The 22,991-nt window shown below is 34.3% G+C and overlaps 1 protein-coding gene across 1 annotated transcript; it reads left to right on the top strand.

The window, feature by feature from the left end:
* The first annotated feature begins 20,865 nt into the window (after nucleotides 1–20,865).
* LOC122503347 (tigger transposable element-derived protein 6-like) lies at nucleotides 20,866–22,762 on the top strand. Its single transcript, XM_043613851.1, has 2 exons — nucleotides 20,866–21,357; nucleotides 21,679–22,762. The coding sequence occupies exon 2, from the start codon at nucleotides 21,806–21,808 to the stop codon at nucleotides 22,541–22,543; it is 738 nt and encodes a 245-aa protein (XP_043469786.1). The 5' UTR covers nucleotides 20,866–21,357; nucleotides 21,679–21,805; the 3' UTR covers nucleotides 22,544–22,762.
* Nucleotides 22,763–22,991: the final 229 nt, after the last annotated feature.

Below are 22,991 nucleotides of genomic sequence, written 5' to 3' on the forward strand. Positions count from 1 at the left end.
GTAAGCAACTGTGATTAAGAAATAGAAAATTTATTTATTTGCATTATGTTTGTTTGTGAATCACAATCTTTTTAACAAAATTATTATTTTGTTTTAGAAAAAGAAGAAAATATTTGCACAATTTCTATTTTTCATCTTATTTTTGGAACAGAATTTTCCACAGAAATTAAGACATTCAAAAATTTTAAACTCAAACCTTTTTTTAAATTAAGTTCCCTACGGTTTAATCTAAGTATTCTCGGGGTGTATCTTTTATTTATTTATTTATTTAAAAAAATTTAATACGAGAGTAATATAAATAAAACTTGCAGTGTAACTTGAAGCTAAATAGATGTATTTAATATCAAAGTAAAAAAATGAAATAAATAATTAAATTCCTGTGAAATTTTGATTATTTATGAAAATAATTAAATGTATGTATTCAATCTTATTAAAATTTTTTAAACATAATTGAATTCTTTTTGGGAAATTTTATTAAAATAGTAGATATTGAAAATCATTGAATCATTGAAATTAGAAAAAATTTTGACAATAATTGCAATTAAGACAAGAAATTTTTTGACATTTATGAAAACAATTGAACTTTGGAGAAGAATTTTGTTATTTATAAAGATAATTGTGATTTCTACAAGAATTTTGAACGTAGTTGAGTTTTATAAGAATTTTATTTTTTTTGAAAATAATTGAATTTTTGCAATTATTTGTAATTTCTCCAAAGTTGGATTTTTTTAGTGTTTTCAAGAAAAATTTTAATTAGAAAATTTGTAAATTCTATTTTTTTAAAGTTGATAATTTTATTTAACCCTAGAAGGAGTACGTTAATTTTCTCACCCTCTAAGGAGTAACTGGGTTGTCCCGACACCCCACGCTTTAAACTTGTTTTATAAGGTTTATATTTGACGTAAAAAAAATTAGTTATAATGAATTGATTGGTTTTTTAGTAAGGAATACAATAATATTATTCATATTTTGATAAATTAAAAACATTTTGAAAAAACCATAAAAACCCCAAAAAAACACCAAATAATTGCAAAATTGACTTTTTTCACAAAAAACGTTTTAGTTTCTTAAAAATTCGACTAATTTAAAAACTATTTTAGGTTTTTAAAGTTAAATAGATATACTTTTAGGGGAAAAAATTAGTTTTTGTATTAGTTCCAAAAAACATAATTATTTGAACATCTGAAGTGAAAGAATGTAAAGTCAATTGACGAATAGTGAAAATTATAAAAATTAACTATAAAATGGACTTAAACAATTAATATTTACTAAAAATGGTGTTATAAATTCAAAATTTTACAAATTTAATATATCTGAATATAATAACATTAAAATTAATAACTTATGAAATGATTCTGTAAATTAATATTTAATCAAAGTTTTAATTAACAATTCTTAATACCTCTAATATATGTTAAAATATTATTAACAATATAGAATTTATAATTTAAATTTGACTGTCATATACTACATTTTTCTGTATTAGAGTTTAATTTCTGACTGTAGAGAGAGCACAGAAATTTTTAATAAATCTTAACTCAAATTTCATAAGTTGTTACAAATACAGAATGTCTATTTTTCATAAAAATAGAATTTTTGTATAAAAATGTTTCTTTTTTATAAAATACAACTTTTTCATGCATAACCTATCAATTTATACTTTATCAGATGATTTTAACTGATTAAAAACGATTTTTAAAAAAAATTGAATTTACTTATCTTGACAATTTTTCTAACGTTAGGGAGTAACTGGGGTGTCCAGACACCCCAGACGTATTTTAACAGGAGATAGAGCTCTTCCTAGAGCAAAACTTTTGGCGGCACATACAGGTGTCAAAAGATAGAGGATCAAACTAAATTATCAACGGGTTTTGAGCGTAAAAAAATTATTCTTTAAGCCATGGGAATACTTTGAATTTTGCTTGGGGTGTCCAGACACCCCAGTTACTCCTTCTAGGGTTAAAAAAGGTAGCAAAAAATTAGTTAGTTGTTAGTTATTTATGAAGATTGAACTATCTAAGAAAATTTTTGATTACATACCTAAAAACATCTAATATTTATTCATAGTTTGTAATTAAAATAAATCAAAATTTGAATAATTTCTGTTAAACAAATATTTAAACACTTATTATAATTTACATTTTCCACAAGAATTAATAGGTATCTTACATGAATTGAATGTATTTAAAATAATCGTACTCTCTAAATTTGAATTAGTAAAATATTTACTACTTTGAATTAGTGGCTGACTTTTTGCAATTGAATTAGTCAACTTTAGGTACTAAATAGTCATTTCTACTAATTTATTAAAAAAATTTCTTAATTCAAAAGCAAAAAGTCAGTCACTAATTGAAATTTATTAAAATAGAAAATATTGAAAGTAATAATTGAATTTCTACGAAGAATTCTATTATTTCTAAAATTAATTAAATTCTTGCGAAAAATTTTATTTAAATTTTTGAAAATAATTCTTAAAAACGAGGAAAAAAGTAGCTTTTAGAGTTACAAATCGAAAAAAGTATCCAAATAGCAGATCTAAAAAAGTAAAAAGGTTTCAGTGGATGAGTGCGAATCCTGACATTCTCAAAACCCATTCATTTAATTGCAGTGTCTTTAATATTTTTTATAACATTTTTTTATATATAATTTTTTTAATATCTTTTTTTAAGAGTGTGAAAAACGTGGTCACAATATCGCTTAACTGAAAGTCAATAAATTTAGTTATGTATTGAAAAATGTTTTATATAAAAATTATTATACTATTTAGGAATAGAAGAAGAGATTGTTACTGCAAAGTGCATAATGAAGGAGGGAAATGGAAAATGCGGAAAGCGATACCTAAGAAATCCGGAAAGAAAGCAGATTGCAGAAAACCTTATCACTAGAAATGAATGTCCGAATGTTTATCGAATTGCGACGGCTAATAGTGAAATGGATATGGGCGATCCTTGTCCACCGCATCTATACGATGCGTCTGTACTAAGAACAGCCAAGTGGGAAACTGAAAAGGAGAAACATTTAGATGTAAATCCCATGGTCAGTTTGGAATTAATGCAGTTGTCACCAAAATATGCCAACATCATTCACCATTTTGCGAAAAAACCTTTTACTGTGTTATACTGGCTGAATTTCCAAATAAACTTGTATAATAACAGTTGCAAATTAGAACATACTTGTTTGGTAGTCGATGGTACTGGAAGCTTAATAACTTCTATGATAAGAGCAAATGGTGATAAAACTAATGCCATTTATTTATATACGGCTGTCATTAATTGTAAATCAGGACAGTCTTCAGTAGCTCAAATGTTAACGGAAGCTCATCATTCAGCAAATATCATGTACTTTTTGCGAGAATTCGTAAGATATGGTGCATTTCCACCGAAAGAAGTTGTTTGTGATATGGGAAAGGCGTTAATGAATGGTATAGCTCAAGCATTTACGGGTTTCTTAAGCATTGAAGAATACGCAAATTCTTTAAAAGATCAATTGCCTGCGTGCTACATTCGTATTGATGTCGCACATTTTAAAAATTTATATAGAATATTTTTGAAAAATGTGAGACCACTAATTTCAAAACTTTTTAAAGCCGCACTGAGTCTTTTAATAGAATCCCGAAGCGTCGATGAAGCAAAACACCATTTACGCCGTTTACTAATTATTTGTCTTAGCGAAACTGAAGGTGTTGATAGATATTCAGGACAGAAAACTCAGTGTGAGATAGCGAAAAACGAAATGAATTATCTTTTGACAGATGAGGATGAAAATGAAAAGTTAGAAGCTGAAGAAAAAAACAAGACGAGGAGATTGATTGTACAAACGAAAAAGAGGGTAAGAAAATTTTTGTTATTTAATAAAAACCGCTCAATAAATATGAATTATAAACTCTTATACTTTCAACTAAAACGTTTAATGTGCTTAAATTTCAATCTATTGGTATAAGAAATGGAATTTTGTATAATTTTATTATTAGGTTCTACTGGAAAAAACTATTGGCATTTATGGGGACAAGAAGTTAAGAACGAAGTTGACACACTTATTATGAATAAAAAAGGAGATCGCGAAAACGCTCATTACAACAAAAAATTGGCAGATTATTTATTATCACACATGTATTTGCTGCCATTATGGTCATGCACACATCGAGACAGATTTGGATTTGGTAGAGTTCCCGCATCTAGTGCTCCTTTAGAATCAGACATTAACGACATGAAAAACAGGTTTTTAAAAAATAAAACTCTACCCATGAGAGTCGATGAATTTATCGAAAACCACGTGGATTATCTGTCGGGAAAGGTAAAAATAGCATCTGCACCTAGTAAAAAAATTTCAGAAAATAAGATTGAAGAGCCAGAAGAATGTTCGAAAGAAATTGATAATAATAAAATCACTACCAGCAGTTCCGACATTAAGTCGTCGACAATGAATTTTGAAACACAGTGTCCTATTTGTATCCAAGGCAGTATTACAGAAGGAGCACATAAGTAAATAGTTAAAAACATTTTTAAAATAATTTAATACATTTGACACCAATTATTTTATAACAATAATTTATTTTTTGGTAAATTTATTAAGCTATCAGTATTGAATATTTGTCGAGAAGCTTGAGTTTCATTTCGATTCTTCTATTTAAACAAGCCTCAACTTTGTATTTTTTACGAACAAATAATAATTATAGAATAATTATTGCTTTCTCATGGAAGAAGCATTGTAATACCAAAATTCCTTACAATCAATGTTTGACATAGCTATGACTATGAAAAATAACTTGGAAACCAATCAAAGGTGTGCAAAAAGCTCTAAGCTCAGTCGAACTTTTTCGAACTGTATAAAAAGCTCGAACAATTTCGAGTTCTATAGTGAAAATTCAATTACTCTCTAAATTTGAATTAGTAGAAAGTTACTAATGAAATGACGAAAAATCTTTCACCAAATGATTTAGTAATAATTTTACTAACAAATAGTGAAATTTTACTAATTATTAGTAGATTTCACTAATTGCTTAGTAGAGTACTACTAACAATTAGTAGAACTGTTTTATTAATAGTCGATAAAACAGTTTCACTAATTCATTTAGGGAAAAAGTGACTTTCAATTAGTGGAATTCTACTAAAACATTAGTAAAATATTACTAAAAATTAGTAAAATTTTACTATTTCTTAGTAGAATTCTACTAATTCAGATTTAGAGAGTACTCATCGCATATGATATAATTAGTAAACTAAATTATAGTTATAAATTGAAGACTTATTTAATTTATTAACTTGATATTCGTAATTTTCTACTTTATTAATAGATTTTAAGTAATTTAAAAGCTTCGAACCCACTCGACATCACTCGAGTTCGAGAATTTCGAGTCCTCAACACATTGAGCCTGGCTTGGGTGACAATTCGAGCATTAATTTTGCAGTGATTATAGTTTTAATTACAATTATTATTTGTTTGAGAAAATACGATTTTTTTATTGCTTTTGGTAAAGTGATAAAATCTAAAAACTTGTTAATTTCTACTTACAATTGTTCAGGTGTATCAGCTTTTAAAAGTTTGTTCACGCAATTCCACAATGTTCAGAAGCAATTGGAGCTGAAGAAGGATATGGTCAAAAGAGATTATGTAAATCGTGTAAGCAATCAACGGACAAAATAATAAGTTCTAGACAAGAAGAAAATTGGAGAGGACTTAACAAAAATGCCAAAGCTAATTCTAAAGATTTATTCTTTGATAAAGAATTTTTGTTTAACGGAAAATTGTCAAAGATTCCAATTCTTAAAAACGGAAATTCTTTTAAACTTGCTGCAATTGAAATTGACGACCAATTTCTGACACTTAGTAATACCTGTTCCTTTGATAGCATTTTTCAGCTATTGCTGACAGTGTACATCGATAAACAATCAATGAAAAATTATTTTAAAGAATTGTCAGTGGATAGCCAATTTTTCTCCCTAATTAAAGAAGTGTCTGAAAAAGGAATAGTCAGTAACACATACAAGCGAAGAGCTGAAATTTTGTTTCCGATATTTAAAATTAAACCTTCTGAACAAAATACATCTGATATTACAGTTATTGAAGATGATGAGACACAATGTGATAATAAAAGTGCACACATAAACCAAAGTCATGAAAATGATGTAAATATTCATCTCGACTGCGCAGCTTATGCGGACAAAATTTGTGCCCAATTACTTCCAGAAATCCCATGCTTTCAAGAAACAAGTCAATGCGACAATTGTGCACAATTTCTGCAATTTCCAAAAACAGTTCTGTCCATCCCTGCTGACCTCCTAAGAGACAATGAATTTGCTTCTAAAGTTGAAAAGGAAATGACAACAATATCCTCTTGTCGTAATTCAACTTGTAATGGAAAATTAATCACCAAAATTTCTAAAGCAGGTAAAAAATGAGGCTGAAGTCTACAAATACATTGAATAATATTAATTATTAATTTAAATTAATGATAGAACGTTGAAGTATATGAAATAGTATAATAAGCAAAAAACTTTCCTGTTACAAGCAAAATTCTTTATTCCAAGAGTACAAAACTGTCGATTTCAGATAGAACACGATATATATATATATATATATATATATATATAAATAATATAAATATAAATTCAAAATGCTAAAAATTGTCTATTCTTAAAAAACTTTCATAAAAAAATCCAAATTCTTAATGAAAACCAGTTGTTTTTAATAGTAAATTCTCATTTTAGGACTCGTTTTTACGTCCTGCCGAAAATACTTTATATGTTCTGTCATTAATGCTGAATATTAATATTTTTACAAGTAATACAGTCATAAAACAACATAAAAGCTGAACAAATGTAATAGGTTTTAAAAGTAAAAGTACATAATTATTTTTTTTCAGGGACCGTTACGAAAGTTTAGTATCGGATTAGTTTTGGAGTTGACACGAAACTAAATTTATTTGTCAATTTAGTTTTGGGTCGACACAAAATTATATTGAATAAAATCTTTAAATTCAGTTTCGTTTCAGTATCGGTCCCTGTTATCATTTGTTGATTTGAATACCAATTATTATTTTCTTAAAATTATTTTTAAAAAAATGCCAACACTATTTAGCAAAATTTAAAAAATTAACATTCTTTAAACAAATTTAAATTTTTCTCTATTTTTTATTAGGTCAATGTATATTCCTCGAAGCTCAAGAAGATAACGGTCGGGATATGGAGATATCCCTCAAAGACGTGCCAATCAATCTCCACATACTAGAAAAAGATTACAAATTGAGGGGATTGGTTCATTTTCTTCCACCAAAAGAACGACGATCACATCAAAAAGAAATTGGACACTATACGGCCATTTCCCTAAGAAAGACCGGCGAATGGGAAGAATACAATGATTTAAAATCAACATGTGCGAAACGAAAAAACAAAAATTTTAAAGCAAATCCACATTTGATCCTGTATACAATCTAAATAACCATTCTGTGTTGAAGTTTAAAAAAATATATATCTATCTAACGATTCTTAAACTTTTTATTCACACAAAAGTATGTAGTTATTTATAGCAACATTTATAAATTTTAAAAGAAGCTTAAAAATTGGGGCTAGTGTTTTAGAAGAGCACAAAAATATTGAGACAAATTAGAAGGTGGGAGAGCCCAAAAATATTGGGACAAATTAGGAGGTTAAAGAATAAAAATTGTGTAAAAGTTTTTGAAAATTGGAAAGATTTATAGCTTTAGGGTTGAAATTAGTTTTTAAATGAAGCCCAAAAATTGGGGCTAGTGTTTTAAACGAGCCCAAAAATATTGGGACAAATTAGAATCTGGGAGAATAAAAATAGAGTAAAAGGATATTAAAATTAGCAAAATTTATAGCTTTGGGGTTGAAATTAGTTTTTAAATGAAGCCCAAAAATTGGGGCTCGTGTTTTAGAAGAGCCCAAAAATATTGGGACAAATTAGAAGGTGGGAGAATAAAAATAGAGTAAAAGGATATTAAAATTAGCAAAATTTATAGCTTTGGGGTTGAATTTAGTTTTTTTAATGAAGCCCAAAAATTGGGCTAGTGTTTTAGAAGAGCCCAAAAATATTAGGACAAATTAGGAGGTAGGAGAATAAAAATAGAGTAAAAGGATATTAAAATTAGCAAAATTTATAGCTTTGGGGTTGAATTTAGTTTTTTTAATGAAGCCCAAAAATTGGGCTAGTGTTTTAGGAGAGCCCAAAAATATTAGGACAAATTAGGAGGTAGGAGAATAAAAATAGAGTAAAAGGATATTAAAATTAGCAAAATTTATAGCTTTGGGGTTGAATTTAGTTTTTTTAATGAAGCCCAAAAATTGGGCTAGTGTTTTAGACGAGCCCAAAAATATTGGGACAAATTAGAAGGTGGGAGAATAAAAATAGAGTAAAAGGATATTAAAATTAGCAAAATTTATAGCTTTGGGGTTGAAATTGGTTTTTTAAATGAAGCCCAAAAATTGGGAATAGTGTTTTAGAAGATCCCAAAAATATTGGAACAAATTAGGAGGTAAAAGAATAAAAATTGTGTAAAAGGATTTGAAAATTGGCAATATTTATAGGTTAGGAGTTAAAAATAGTTTTTTAAATTAAGTTAAAAAAATTAAGTTAAAGTTAACTTTAAAAATTTTTTTGGTCGTCAGTTTGAAGCCGCCATTTTAAATTTCGAATTTTTTACCACGGATTTGGAATCAGCGACCTCGAAAACCCCCGAGTAGGCATTTTTAGACAGATTCGTTAACTTTAAAAATTTTTTTTTGGTCGCCATTTTGAAGCCGGCATTTTGAATTTTGAAATTTCGACAACGGATTTGGATTTAGCGACCCCGAAAACCCCCGAGTAATCATTTTTAGCTAAATATCGCAAATATGGGAAATTTTGATTTTTTATATTTCGCTATTTTGAAGAAAGGGGTCATTTTTAGGAAAGGGATGATTTTTGAAATTCGGGAAATATATTTTTGGAGAGCCCTAAAAAAGCCCTAAAATATAGCGTCTTTACTTTTTTTAAATTCCTGTATTTTGTTTAGAGGAGGTGTTAGCCTGATTCAAGTCGGCACCTCCACCAAAAATTTGTTTTTTCTGAAAATGCAAAGGAGCCCGAAAATTGGCACTACTGCCCAAAAATAGCCCTAAAAAAGCCCTAAAATCTGGTATAGTTGATTATTGAAAATTTTATTGTGGAGGTTCTAGCTTGACGGACCTCTGTTTTCGCTCATTCGCTGCCGCGCAAAGCCAGAATCGAGTCTTAACAGTTGAATTTCAATGCACCAATCGGTCAAAACACGGCTTCACATTTTTAATGATATATCGAAGACGGATTAACCTTTTTTAATTTTTGAAGGCTTATTTTAAAGCTGAAATTCTAACGAAGATTTCTGTGCTTTTAGAATTTTATGTAAATTTTTCTAGATTTTTGAAAAAGTTCAAGTCAAGAGACAAAAATGAGAAAATTTGATAATTTTTTTTATTTCTTTCTGTTATAAATATAAGTGATTCACAAATAAACAGGGATTTTAAATAACTAAACCCTGATTTAAGAAGCATAAAATAGAAGAATAAAAGTTTTATTAGGATGTTAAGTAAACTTGGAACACAATTGAATAGTTTTATCCGAATAATCGATCGAATACGTAGTTTTCACAAGAATAACGTTGTTAATAGTTATCGTAAACTTTAATTGGGCCCTTTGAGAAACAACTCGACACCCACGCTTTAAATATCTCGGCTTCGACCGACTCTCAAAATCCGCAATGCTTCAACACTCGTACTTCTCATCTAACTGACTCTCTCATGGCGCAACAACGCCCTCTCTCATACGTATCTCAGGCATCTTCGGGTAACTATCGTTAATGTCGTAAGGTTATAAAAAATGTTTTATCACATTCGACCATCCTGATAAGACTTGGTCCTCCAAGTTGAGATTATACAAAAAAAAAATTTTTGAACATGTAATCACACACTATGTTATATCTAAAAATGAAAATGAAGAATAATTAATTAAACATAGTCCTTTAAATACAAAGGTTTCTTTGTGGACCTCTTTGGTCTTACAACGTCATTGGTCACTGCGGTTGAATCTGATTTTTCAGGTTCCTTTTCGATTATTTCATTCGGAAAAATCGTATCATCGCTTTCTGAATCGCTTGAACATTCTAAATCGTCGTTTTCTTGATTCGGTCCGCGCCAAATTTTCATTTGACTCACATGTGCGGTAAGACGAATATTTGATTTTCGATTTTTCGCTAAACTTTCGATTTCATATGTATCTCCCGGAATTTTTCGAATTACAACAAACGGTCCTTTGAAGCGATTTTGTAATTTTGTACTTTGACCCGTTGCAACAGGATTTGAACGAACGTAAATTATATCTCCGATTTCAAAGATAACATTTGAGCGATGAGTTTTGTCATATCGGTTTTTATAAACTGCTTGTGCTTTCGAGATAGCGTCTCGAATTTCGTTTTGAATTTCAATCGCGGGAGTATACGTTTCTGAATTACGAGTTAGTTCATGCATTGGATCATTTTCAAATCGCGGTAAATATCCAAAAATGGCCTCATATGGAGGTCGACCTGTCGTTTTGTTAGTACAAAGATTAATATCTCTAGCGATTGATTTCAAATTGTCATCCCAATTTTCCACAGATTCTACTGAAGCTCCTGAACGAAGTGGAGTTAAAATTGTTTTATTCATGCGTTCCGCGAGTCCATTACCATGTGGATGACGACTTGAATTCAATACTCGACGAATATCTAAATTTTCACAAAATTTTGAATAACTTTCAGCTGTAAAACACGTTCCACGGTCGCTCACGATACGATCGGGAATTCCATACAAATCAACGAATTTAGTTAATTTCTTAATCGTTGTCGCCGCTTGAGTATTTTTCACTGGCTCGAGTACAACAAATTTTGTTAAATTGTCGACAATAGTTAAAACATAATTGTTTCCGCGTTTAGATTTAATAAATGGCCCTATATGATCGATATGAATTGTTTCGAATGGACGAGAACCTGCAGGAATTGGGTGCAACTCGCCGGGTTGTTTTCCCCGAGGTTTTTTGTTCAGGATACACGGTAAACATGACTCTATGTGTCTTTTTAAATATTTTCTCATAGACGGAAAATAGTAGTGACGATGTACCCGCTCGTATGTCTGTTCGAGACCAAAATGATTTGATAAATCATGTGCTTTAATCGCGACAGCTTTACGCATGGATGAAGGAACTACGTACAATTCGATTTCTCGATTATTTCGTTCTTCGATTTTATACAAAATACCCTTAATCAATTTGAAACCTTCAATTTCCGCCCGTTCAATTCTTGTTCGTTGATCGCGATTTTTCTCTAAAATTCAAATTTTAAGCTTGATATTCGGATCAGTTCTCTGATGTAACAAAATTTCGTCTTCATAACTAACGATATTCATTACAAAATTTTCGTCGTCAAATTTTTCGTTTATCGGATTTTCAGTCGGTGCGCGTGACAACGCGTCAACGTGTTGCATTTTCTCACCTTTTCGATGTTCAATCGAAAAATCGTATTCACTCAAGGTACTTGCCCATCGAGCTACTTGGGGATTTTTTGTTTTATTCGCGTTAAGAAAAACGAGAGCTTGACAGTCCGTAATAATTTTAAAATGCAACGAAATAATTAAAGATCTTAATCTTTCGATCGCCCATGTAATTGCGCGTAACTCCAATCGACTGGAGTGGTAACGAGACTCTACTTCCGACGTTCGACGACTTATCGCGTACACGAGCTTCATTTTTCCGTCACCGTCTTCCTGGAAAAGCATTGCTCCAAGGCCATCTTTGCTTGCGTCGCAATGCAATTCTGTTTTTGTCGCTCTAGAAGAAAAAACTCCGAGTACCGGTTTCGAAATAAGTTTATTTCTTAGAGTTTCAAACGCTTGTTGTTGTTCGATTTTCCACACAAAGGGAACATTTTTTTTTGTTAAATCTGTCAAAGGAGTGGCAATTGATGCATATCCCAGAACAAATCGCCGAAAAAATCCCGTCAGGCCTAGAAAACGCTTTACTTGATGGATATCAGTCGGGACAGGGAATTCTTTTATCGCTTCGACTTTTCTCGGTCCAGGCTTAATGCCGTCAACACCCAAAAGAAGACCCAAATACTCGACTTCTTTTACCCCAAACCTACACTTGGTCAAATTTAATGTGAAACCTGCCTTGATAAGAGCTTGCAAAGTTTGTCGAATTCGATTAATTAATTCATTCCAATCTTTCGCGACAATTAAAATGTCATCTAGATAAAACACCAAAATTTTATTTCGTAAGGGACCTAATGCCAATTTCATGGCTTTCGAGAAATAAAACGGTGCGTTTGTTAAACCGAAAGTTGCCCTGGTAAATTCTCCAGTCTCATCTGGAGTAACATAAGCAGTGATATGTCGCGCTTCTTTTTTTAATGGAATCTGTAAATATCCGCGAGATAAATCAAAAACGGCAAACAATTGAGCCCCCACTAAAACTACCAAAAATTCATCTAAACTCGGTAAAGGGTAATGAATTCTTACCGTCTGATCATTGACCTTTCGATAATCGGTTACAACGCGATAATCCCCGCTTTTTGTTTTAGCTAACAATACCGGACTTGCATATTCCGCGGTAGTGTCGTGTACTATACCTTTTCTTTTCCAAGCACTAAAAGTTTTTTTCATAAACTCACGCTCATCATGTGACGCTGAATAGGGTTTAGAACAAACTGGAACAGACCCGGGTTTGAGCACTATATCCATTTCCATTTGTGTAGAACAACCTAACTCATCGATATTTTTGGCAATTGCTAAACGATGCTCATTTAATAAGGATAACAATTCACCGCACTGATCACTTGTCACATCTTCTCCTACCACTATCTCTTCTTTTGTCACTGGTTCGTATCGAGCTTCCATCACTGGTGCTAATTCGATGGAACGAATCTGCGAGTCCAAGCATTCGTTCGATTTGAGTCCCACGGTGGAAGAGGTCGCGTTGTAAACTCCCAGCATCCAATCCTGACCATCGTGACTGGTACGTATGAAATTCACCGAAGCTGGATGAAGAACCGTTGGTTGAACATTAATCAAAGGAGAAGAATTGTCAGTTGAGTTAATCTGAATTGCGTTTAGATCAATCTCGTGACGATTTCGGAAGGTCACTTGATCATCGATCTTGATCAGAACTACATTGGGTAAATCGGTAAAAGTGCGTCCTAGAAACACTTCATATGGTTGTACGTCATCAGGAACAACTCTTAACGGAACGTCATATCCTGTGACTCCGTCAATAGTGACCTCGGCATGAACTACGCCATACGATTCAATAGGATTGTCACTATTTGGTCCAAAACGTCCGAGAAGCAAGGAATCAGGTTTCATAATTAACCCATTTGCTAATACGGTAGACGCGCGAATCGTGCACACTGTACTGCCAGTATCGATCAACACCATTACCTCTTTTCCATTTACGTAGGCTTTTTTTATGTACTTGTCCCATATTTGTTGACTATGCGGGTCCAAGGAACGAATTTCCTCGTTGTAAGTCGACACTGGTTTTGTACAGTCTCGAGATGTATGACCTACATCCGAACACTTGTAACACTTTTTCTTTGGACACTTTTTCGAAAAATGTCCCAATTCATTGCAATTAAAACATTTCACAACGTTGTTTGCACTAGGATTATCACTAACTACTTTCGTCGAGGAGTCATTTTTCGTTTGGGCTGACACATCGGGATTTTTCACACTTGGATTATCGTTCTTTCTATCCGGTTTGAATCCAGGTTTTCTTTCTCGATTACGCTTCTCGTATAATTGCTTCAAAAAGGTGTCGTAATGTTGTAGATCAACAAAAAGGTCATCTTCATCTACGTGATGTTTTGCACTCGCGTGTTGAATTAAATCTTTAGATCGTATTCCAGAGATGACTTGACGTTTGATGGTTTCAAAACCTAACCTCAACGGTCGACACAAACGAATTTTCTCGTGAAAATAAACCGCCACTTTTTCACCCGGTTGTTGCTCTCGTTGAGTCATTTTTGTCCAGGCGTCTGCTAAATCATCCTCTCGAATAAAAGTGCGATTAAAGGCTTGTTTGAAATCTTCCCAGGTAAGGAATTGGTCTTGACGTCCAAGAAACCATGACTTCGCCGCTTCCGTCAAATTTTTTCCTACAGATGCCAAAATGAACGAATCGGGCCACTGGTGAATATTCGCAGTCATTTCTACCTGACGTAACCAAGTCTTTGCTGTGCTGGTTCCAGACGTGCCATCAAATTTTGGAATGGACTGAGTTAGATCCGGCATAACATGATAATCTCGAGGCGAATCTCTTTGCATAGTCGTCGCGTTTTGCTCTAAGATTCGAGTCATCACATTCAGCAATTGGTTAAGGCTCGGTTGGGGATCTTCTTGAGTTCTTTGTTGACGAACGTTTGCTCGTACAGTCTCCTCAGGAAGTTCACTTCTACGATCATCGTGTCGAAAAAAATCTCGATTATCATTGCGTAGATCAATTTGTCGATATTCATTCCGTAGTCGATCCGGTGGTTCTGGTGGATCCCATCTACCTCGTCCAACACTAAATGGATCATCACCGTAGTACGACATCCTCGGAGGTCCCACGTTCGGAGGCATTTGTTGCGCGTTATTTTCGCGAATAGTAGCGTCCATCGAACGCGTTTGACTAAAATTTCGGTTGCGTGTTGTCGAAGCACGACTATGAATTTCACTTACTGAAAAGAAATTTTCATTATCATGACGTAGAGGATTCAATCTTTGAAAATTCACATTTAAATTTGGTACACTTGTAACTCGACGTAAATTGTCTGGATTCATCGGGGTCGAATGAGGAGCAAATCGTTGTTCAGTACGACGACCAGGGTTGTAATCACTTCTAGTTTCGTCTATGTCGGACATTGCTTCGTCAACGACATAATAATTCGTATTATTTAACTCGGTTCTTGACCGATTTGAAGTCATCGTAAAAAAAAATTGTTTTTCTTTTGATTTAAAGATTCTACAGTAGCTCGTGCGCCGACTCGAGCTTCACTCCCGAACACTTATTCACGAACGATCTCGAAAATGCCCGAGTATACTCCACGACGAACATCGAACGTTCTAGAAGAAATCACCGACCATTCAAAATGGCTGCCGACAAAATGCGTCAGGACACGTTTATTTTCAGGGATTTTGTATAATCATCCCACTTCTGAAATGTTATAAATATAAGTGATTCACAAATAAACAGGGATTTTAAATAACTAAACCCTGATTTAAGAAGCATAAAATAGAAAAATAAAAATTTTATTAGGATGTTAAGTAAACTTGGAACACAATTGAATAGTTTTATCCGAATAATCGATCGAATACGTAGTTTTCACAAGAATAACGTTGTTAATAGTTATCGTAAACTTTAATTGGGCCCTTTGAGCAACAACTCGACACCCACGCTTTAAATATCTCGGCTTCGACCGACTCTCAAAATCCGCAATGCTTCAACACGCGTACTTCTCATCTAACTGACTCTCTCATGGCGCAACAACGCCCTCTCTCATACGTATCTCAGGCATCTTCGGATATGATTGAAAAAGTGATGGCATATTTTTTCATAGAGTCGAATGTAATCGTCCTGATACTTTTGAACGGTACACTGTAAAATTTTTTTTTGAAAAACTGTTCGCCAGTTTTATTTCGCAAAGGTTAAGAGAAAAACGTTAAGAGAAATTTCTTCAACCTATTCGATTTTTTTCGAACAAAATATTTAGATAAATTTCGAAACTTTGTTCGATATTTATAGCAACGTGTTCCGATATATTTAGTAAAATTTTCGGATATTTTTCTAACTAAAAATTTAGAAAAATTGCAAAGCTAATAAAGATTTTTTGCTCTACAAATAGTAAGGATGTTTTTTAATTTAGTGTATTTCTGGGTTGTCCCGGGGTCAAAAAATGTTAGAAATTAAAAAAAAATTTCATAGTTCTTCATCTGCCATTAATGGCAGATGCAATATGGTGGACGACAAAATTAAAATAAAAAAATTTTTTCGTCCGCTATATTGCATTCGACATTTTGAATTTTGGAAAACTGATGTCAGTTTCGTAATCAGCGACCCCAAAAACCCCCCAGTAACGATTTTCAAACAAATCCGATGATTTAAAAAAAAGTGCGCCATATTGGATCCGCCATTTTGAATTCCAAAAATCTGATATCATATTCGTAATCAGCGACCCCAAAAACTCCCGAGTAACAATTTTCAAGCAAATCCACTTGATTTTGAATTTTCTTTTCCGCCGCATTGGATCCGCCATTTTAAATTTTGAAAATTTGATATCTAATTTGTGATCAGCAACACCAAATAAATTTTTGTTTGTCTTTTTTAAAAAATGTAAATTAGAAAACATTTAAATCATTCGATTGTATATCCGCATACAAAAACATCTTTGACATGGCGAAGAATAAGGATGTATAACTTTTGTTTTACTTCGAATTTTGAAAAAATATTTTAGGAGAGTATTCTTGACACTATAAGGAATCCGAAAAAAATCGATTTTTTTGACATTTTGAACTGGAATGTCCCCCTAATCCGCTTTCTTACCGTATTTAAGTTTTTTTGTATCTCCTTTTATTTACGAGATATGATTAAAAAAGTGATGGCATGTTTTTTTTATAGAGTCGCTTGTAATCGTCCTGATACTCGTGGACAGTATAGTGTATTCCAAAATGGCGGAACAGGAGCCATTTTTGTAATGCATATTTTTTCCAAGAGCTCCGCTGCACGCAGTATAAGTAATGTAAATTTCAGTCTACATTTTGGAGAGAAAAAACAAGGCTTTTCCTCGTGACTTCAATTCATGCCTTTTTCCGGTAGCAGTTTCACCGGTTTTTCCGATAAATTTCTTGCGTTTAGCGGTTAGGCCACGTCTTAGCCCTTATTGGTCTAAGCTCGTTGCAAGAATGTCACCGGAAAAGACTGTGAGCGTCCTGCATTTGTACTGTGATAATTTTCACGCATTTCCTTGGTAGGTTCAATAAGTGATTGAATCTGTTGTGGAACAGGAATTAGCTCCGATAAGTGGATTTTATGAGGTCCATCTTCTTTTTGCACCAAAAACACTTCTGGAGAAATTGTTTGTATAACTTGATAAGGCCCTAGTCTGGCTGGGGCTAGTTTAGCATTAAATCGGTTGGCTGGATTCGTAAGTTTGTGATACTAAATCCCCTGGATTATAGTGTGGCTAACTGATCAGTCGTGCATATCTTTGCTGATAAGACAGCTGGTTTGATCTTGCCAATTTTTCTCGATCCTAAAAGGAAATATCTGGTTGTGGGGAGAAACGCCAGTCGCCGGGTCAGCGTAATTCGTGACCAACCAGAAGTGAACTGGGTGAGAAACCAGTAGCCGCATTTTTCCGGCGCCGAAGTCCAAAAAGCAGTGACGGTAGCTGTTCGTCCCAGATTTGTTGGTTTCCGTCGGTAAGACGAAGACGAAGTCCCTTTTTAATTTCTTGGTTCCCTACGTTCCGTTGGATTAGCCATCAGGAGGTACTCGGGAGTCGTCCAGAGGGTGCAATTTCCATCTGTGGCCAGCATTGGCCCATAGATGGCTGCAAAACTGAGAGCCATTATAGCTGACCATTTTTCGAGGGTATCCGAACCGAGGAAAGACTTCACTTTCTAATAATTTTATAATTGTGGGAGCATAGGAATTCCTAATCGGAAAAGGTTCCGTCCATCGTGTGAATAAATCGGTAACTACAAGTAAAAATCTGTTACCTCGCTTTGTTAACGGGTAGGGACCCATGAGGTCGAGAGCCACTATATCCCAGGTGGTGCGAGGAGTGCGAGGTTGTTGACCAATGCAAGGTTTATGATTCATTGGATTGATACAGAGACATAGGTGGCACTTGGCAACGTATCTTTTGATTTTCCGACCCATTCCTGGCCAAAAGAAATGGGTTTGAATGGATCGGGTGGTTTCTTCTGCTCTGGGGGGACCTGCCAAAGGTTCGTCGTGATATTTCCTGATGACCCTCTTTTAGTGCATTTGGAACACGGAGTTGCTAGTTACAATTAATGGTGCAATACCTCCAATACCTCCTTTGCTCCGGGGTGACCTGCCAGAGGTTCGTCGTGATATTCCCTGATGACTCTCTCTTTTAGTGCATTTGGATCACGGAGTTGCCAGTTACAATTAATGGGGCAACACCTCCACATACCTTTTTCATCAATGCGATTATGTACAATAAAATTTTGTTCCCGTGAACTAAAGCTTCCCTATTTCACTTACACCTGTCTGTAGGACGAATGGCAGACCGGGGTCCGGTCTGCTTAATGTGGCGGGTTTGAGGAAAGCTGCTTTCACCCCCTCAAACGCGATTTGATGAACAGAAGTCCAGTTATAAGCATTTTTAGGGATTATCAGATCGGTAAGGGGGGCCGTGAGGCCGGCGTAATTAGGCACATACTCCATTAGCTAGTTGCAAGTCCCCAAAAACGAGGCTAGTTCTCGTCGATTCCGGGATGTGACAGCGCTCTGCACCGAATCTATGTGTCTAGGTTGAGCTTGATTTTCGTCGGAACAGATAACGTGGCCTAAGTAGGGCAAACTATTCTCACCGAAACGACACTTGGGTAGAAAACAGGTAAGGCCAAAGATCAGGATTCTCTCTAGTACAAGGCCAACGTGTCGAATGTGATCTTCTCAAGTGTGGGAATAAACGATTATATCGTCTAAGTAAGCAATGCAAAATGTACCCCAGTAGTTATCTAGTACAGTGCGCATTAGGTTCTGAAAGCTGCCGGACGAATTTTTCAATCCAAAGGGCATGACTCTATATTGATAATGGCCTCCGTTCGGTGTAGAAAATGCTGTGAACTTTTTTGATTAGGGAGATAAGGGTATTTGCCAATAACCACTCTTTAAATCAAACATGGAAAATATTTTGGCCGTCCCTAGAGCTTTGATCACCTCGTGTATACGAGGTAGACATTGGGGCGCGTCTTCGGTTTGATCATTTATACGTCGGTAATCGACGCATAACCGGAACTTACCGTGATTTTCCACAACGACGATGGCCGAACTAAACCATTAGGTGCAAGGTTCAATGATCCCATCCGCAAGGATTTCTCTTCTTTCAGACTCAATAAATTTCTTTTTCTTTATGGAATATCGTCAAGAATCTTCTCTAAATGGTTTCGGATCGGAAATGCGGATTTCATGATACACGGCAGTGGTTTGTCGCAGAGGAGCCGTCGTATAAAACACCGTTACATACATTAGTACAGTGTCCTTGAGGCGTAAGCTATACTGGTTAGGGATGGAGGGAGAAAGGTTGAACTACAACTCTTGAGTGGGGGTGGTGAGGCGGCTACTTGTCAGATACACACGACGGCGGTCTTGGCGGCCTAAATATAAGCAATCTCTTTGTCAACATGATGTACATCATGATCTTCGAGCTAACCTCTGCCCAGGATCAAATCTGCACGTAAATCTTCGCATGTCAGGAATGAGACAGGATATGAGGATCTAAAGAAGGGCAGAGAGGAATACTACCATGTAATGTCATAGCTGTTCCCTTGGCAGCGAGTTGGGCCTGCACAGGGTCAGGGTAGAGTTGAGAGCGCTCTGAATCTGTGTGCGTGGAAAGTTTTTGAGCAGTACGTGGGCTTGTGGCAGATTCTGGGAAGTGGAATAAATGGAACTTAAGATTGGTGATTGACATCGACGGGAGTTGGGGGTTTGCCCCTGCCAGGTCTCGCCAGTTTTCCGGCGCCGAAGGAATTCTTTGAGCCTTGAAAACTGGACAATCCCGGTGATAATGATTTTCCGGGCAATAATGACATGGAGGTAACCGCTGTGGTTGTTTTGCGCTTTGGGGTTCCAAAGTTGATCGGCGGGGAGGTTCCTCCTTGACCACCGATGGTTTACGAGGAACTCAATCAGCTTTATCTTGTTCAGCCTTGACAGCTGCTTCGAGAATCTCGGCAAAGGAATTGGGATTGGTTGGTCGCACTAACCGCCGAAGGGTTGGTTTGAGTGACTCTAATAGCAAAGTAGCGAGATCTGCCGAGGCGAGTGAAACGTTCAATCGTTTAGCCAACAAATATTTATGTTGAAGAAAAACAGCAAGCGGTTCATTTTCTCCCTGTTTTTGGGAATAGAAAGAAGCCTGCAGTCTCATGACGGCCGTCGTTCCTGCATATTTCTTCATAAACAGTTCGACAAAATCTTTCCAAGGAAGTGACAAGTGGTTGTACGTGGACCACCATTTTTGTGCTTCCTCCCGTAAGCCTTTATTTAGTAGTTTGGTCTGGATGATGTTGGTCCGGAAGGTGCCGGGATCACTAGGGAACCCAAAAGGTTGGTTGGAGCCCACTGGCTCCCCCCTCTGGGGGTACCTGATAGAAGGCGCTGAAAGGGCGATTTGAGGAGTTAATGGGAGCGGCCGGAAGTCGCAGTACGGAGGGGTGATCTGGACGATGGAATGGATTGATGGCCCAACCTTGGTTGAGACAGGGAGCGGCACGTTCTCGATCGGGCCTTGGTTGTTTAAATTATTGTTCTCCTTGTCCGTGAAATATTCTTTTACTGGTTGAACTGGAACACTGCAGTGGGGTAGTTCTCCGCGAGCCACTCGTCGGGCTACCTTAAGTGCTTTCCTTCCTGAACATTAAACGCTTAAGATTTCGGCGATTTTGTTCTTCCGTTTTGACAATTCGACCAGAATTTTCTAGGCGACCACTTTATTTCACTTAACACTAACACTTGGTGTGGGCGAAAAATTACTATGGACGATGGTCTGGACCGCTCGCTTTTTATATTCGCTGAAAGGTTATAAAAAAATCTGTCCCTGGTAGGGGTAGATTTCTTTCCTAGGATGCGAAAAAGGAAAATGAGTCCAAACCAACGTTGTTTACATAGAATGGATAAAAGAAATCCGCGACAAAAATATTCCCATGGATGGCCCGTTATTAAAAGAAAAAGCCAGAGATTTTGCGACAAAAATAGGAATACAAGACTTCTCAGCTAGTAACGGCTGGTTTGAGGGTTTTAAAAGACGGCATGATATAGTTTTTAAGACATTATCTGGAGAAAGCAAATCTGTGGATGTACGTGTATGCAATCAGTGGACTAAAGATCTACCGAATCTTTTAACAGAATATGACCCAGAGGACATTTATAATGCAGACGAGACTGGTTTGTTTTTTAAGTGTTTACCAAACAAAACATTTGCCTTTCAAGGAGAAAAGTGCCACGGAGGAAAACAAAGTAAGGAACGTATTACTATTCTTCAATGTGCAAATATGACTGGTACAAATAAATTGCCTTTACTCGTCATTGGAAAATCAAAACGACCTCGATGTTTTAAAGGTTTGTTTTTTATATGTTCTTGTGTATTATATTTCCTATTTTAATTGAAAAGTAACAAAAAAATTAATTTTTTATTAAAATTATAAAAATTTTTTTGTTTGAAATTTCTTTTAGTTATAAAACTACGGTTCGCAAGATTTTGCAAGTTTTTAGCCTTTTGCTGACTTAAACTGAGTCTTTTAAAACGATAAAATTGAAACTCGTCTTAAACCTTATTTTTAACTATTTTACCTGTCAAAAAATGATGAGAGTAATTTTTACTTTTAAGTCCAGTCAAGTCTTTTATTATCTTAAAATTCAATACATAATTTTTACTTGCAGGTGTAAAAACCCTACCTGTAGATTATGAAAGCAACTCAAAAGCTTGGATGACAAGAGGAATATTTAAAGGGTGGCTACAGAAAATTGATAAAAATATGAAGACCAAAAAAAAAAAATTGTTATTTTTATGGACAATTGCACTGCACATACAGATTTACCAACTCTCGCAAATGTGAATGTTATTTTTTTACCTGCCAATACTACCAGCCACTTGCAACCATTAGATCAAGGAGTAATTCATGCTTTTAAGAGACATTATCGCAAAGAAGTGGTGAAGCATGTTTTGACATGTTTAGAAAAAAATATGAAGCCTGAAATAAACGTACTTCTGGCTATAAAGTTCGCTAGCAAAGCATGGTACTCAATAAGCGACGTCACCATCAAGAATTGCTTTAAAAAAGCTGGATTTTGCACTGACGTGGGAAACCAGACAGAAGAAGATGATGTTGAAGTCCCTAGTATCGAGGATTGGAATACACTCTTGCCTTGTGAACATAACATTGAAAATCCAACTTTCGAAGATTTTGTTAGAGTAGATGACAATGTGACAGTTACAGGAGAACTCACGGATAACGACATAATAGCCAATTTAACCACGGCCAAAAATGATGATGATGACGATGATGATGATGATGATAATGAAGATGATAATGAAGAAAACAAAAATTTGACTAAAAGAGAAGAACTTTTTCCAAATAAACAAGAAACTTTAAAAGCTTTAGAGACTGTTCATCGTTTCTTGGAATTTTCTAAAAATGTTGATAAGTCTGTTTTCAATAAAATTTATGCTCTAGAGAAAGAAGTTGACAATATTAGAATAAAAAAACAAACGAAAATGACTGACTTTTTTAAGCATTTTAAATAAATGATAATGATAATGTGAACTAAAAGAAAATAACTAATAAATTATATAATTATGTACAATAAAATATTAATTTGAATAACATTTTTTCATAAACCTCTGTAAGTGAGAAAAATTTGCTTTTAGACCTCTGTAAGTGAAAACTGGGTAAGTGAGAAACCTCTATAAGCGAGAGAAAGTTGTCGGTCCCTTGAACTCTCGCTTATCCAGGTTTGACTGTATAATATAATATAATATAATATAATATAATATAATATAATATAATATAATATAATATAATATAATATAATATAATATAATATAATATAATATAATATAATATAATATAATATAATATAATATAATATAATATAATATAATATAATATAATATAATATAATATAATATAATATATATAATATAATATATATAATATAATATGATATATAATATAATATATACAGCTCTATTG

This window comes from Leptopilina heterotoma, unplaced genomic scaffold, assembly GCF_015476425.1.
Source record: "Leptopilina heterotoma isolate Lh14 unplaced genomic scaffold, ASM1547642v1 Lhet_26, whole genome shotgun sequence".
Lineage (NCBI taxonomy): Eukaryota > Metazoa > Arthropoda > Insecta > Hymenoptera > Figitidae > Leptopilina > Leptopilina heterotoma.

Coding starts and splice junctions, on each gene's coding strand:
- LOC122503347 (XM_043613851.1), top strand. CDS start 21,806: ATGGACAATTGCACTGCACATACAGATTTACCAACTCTCGCAAATGTG.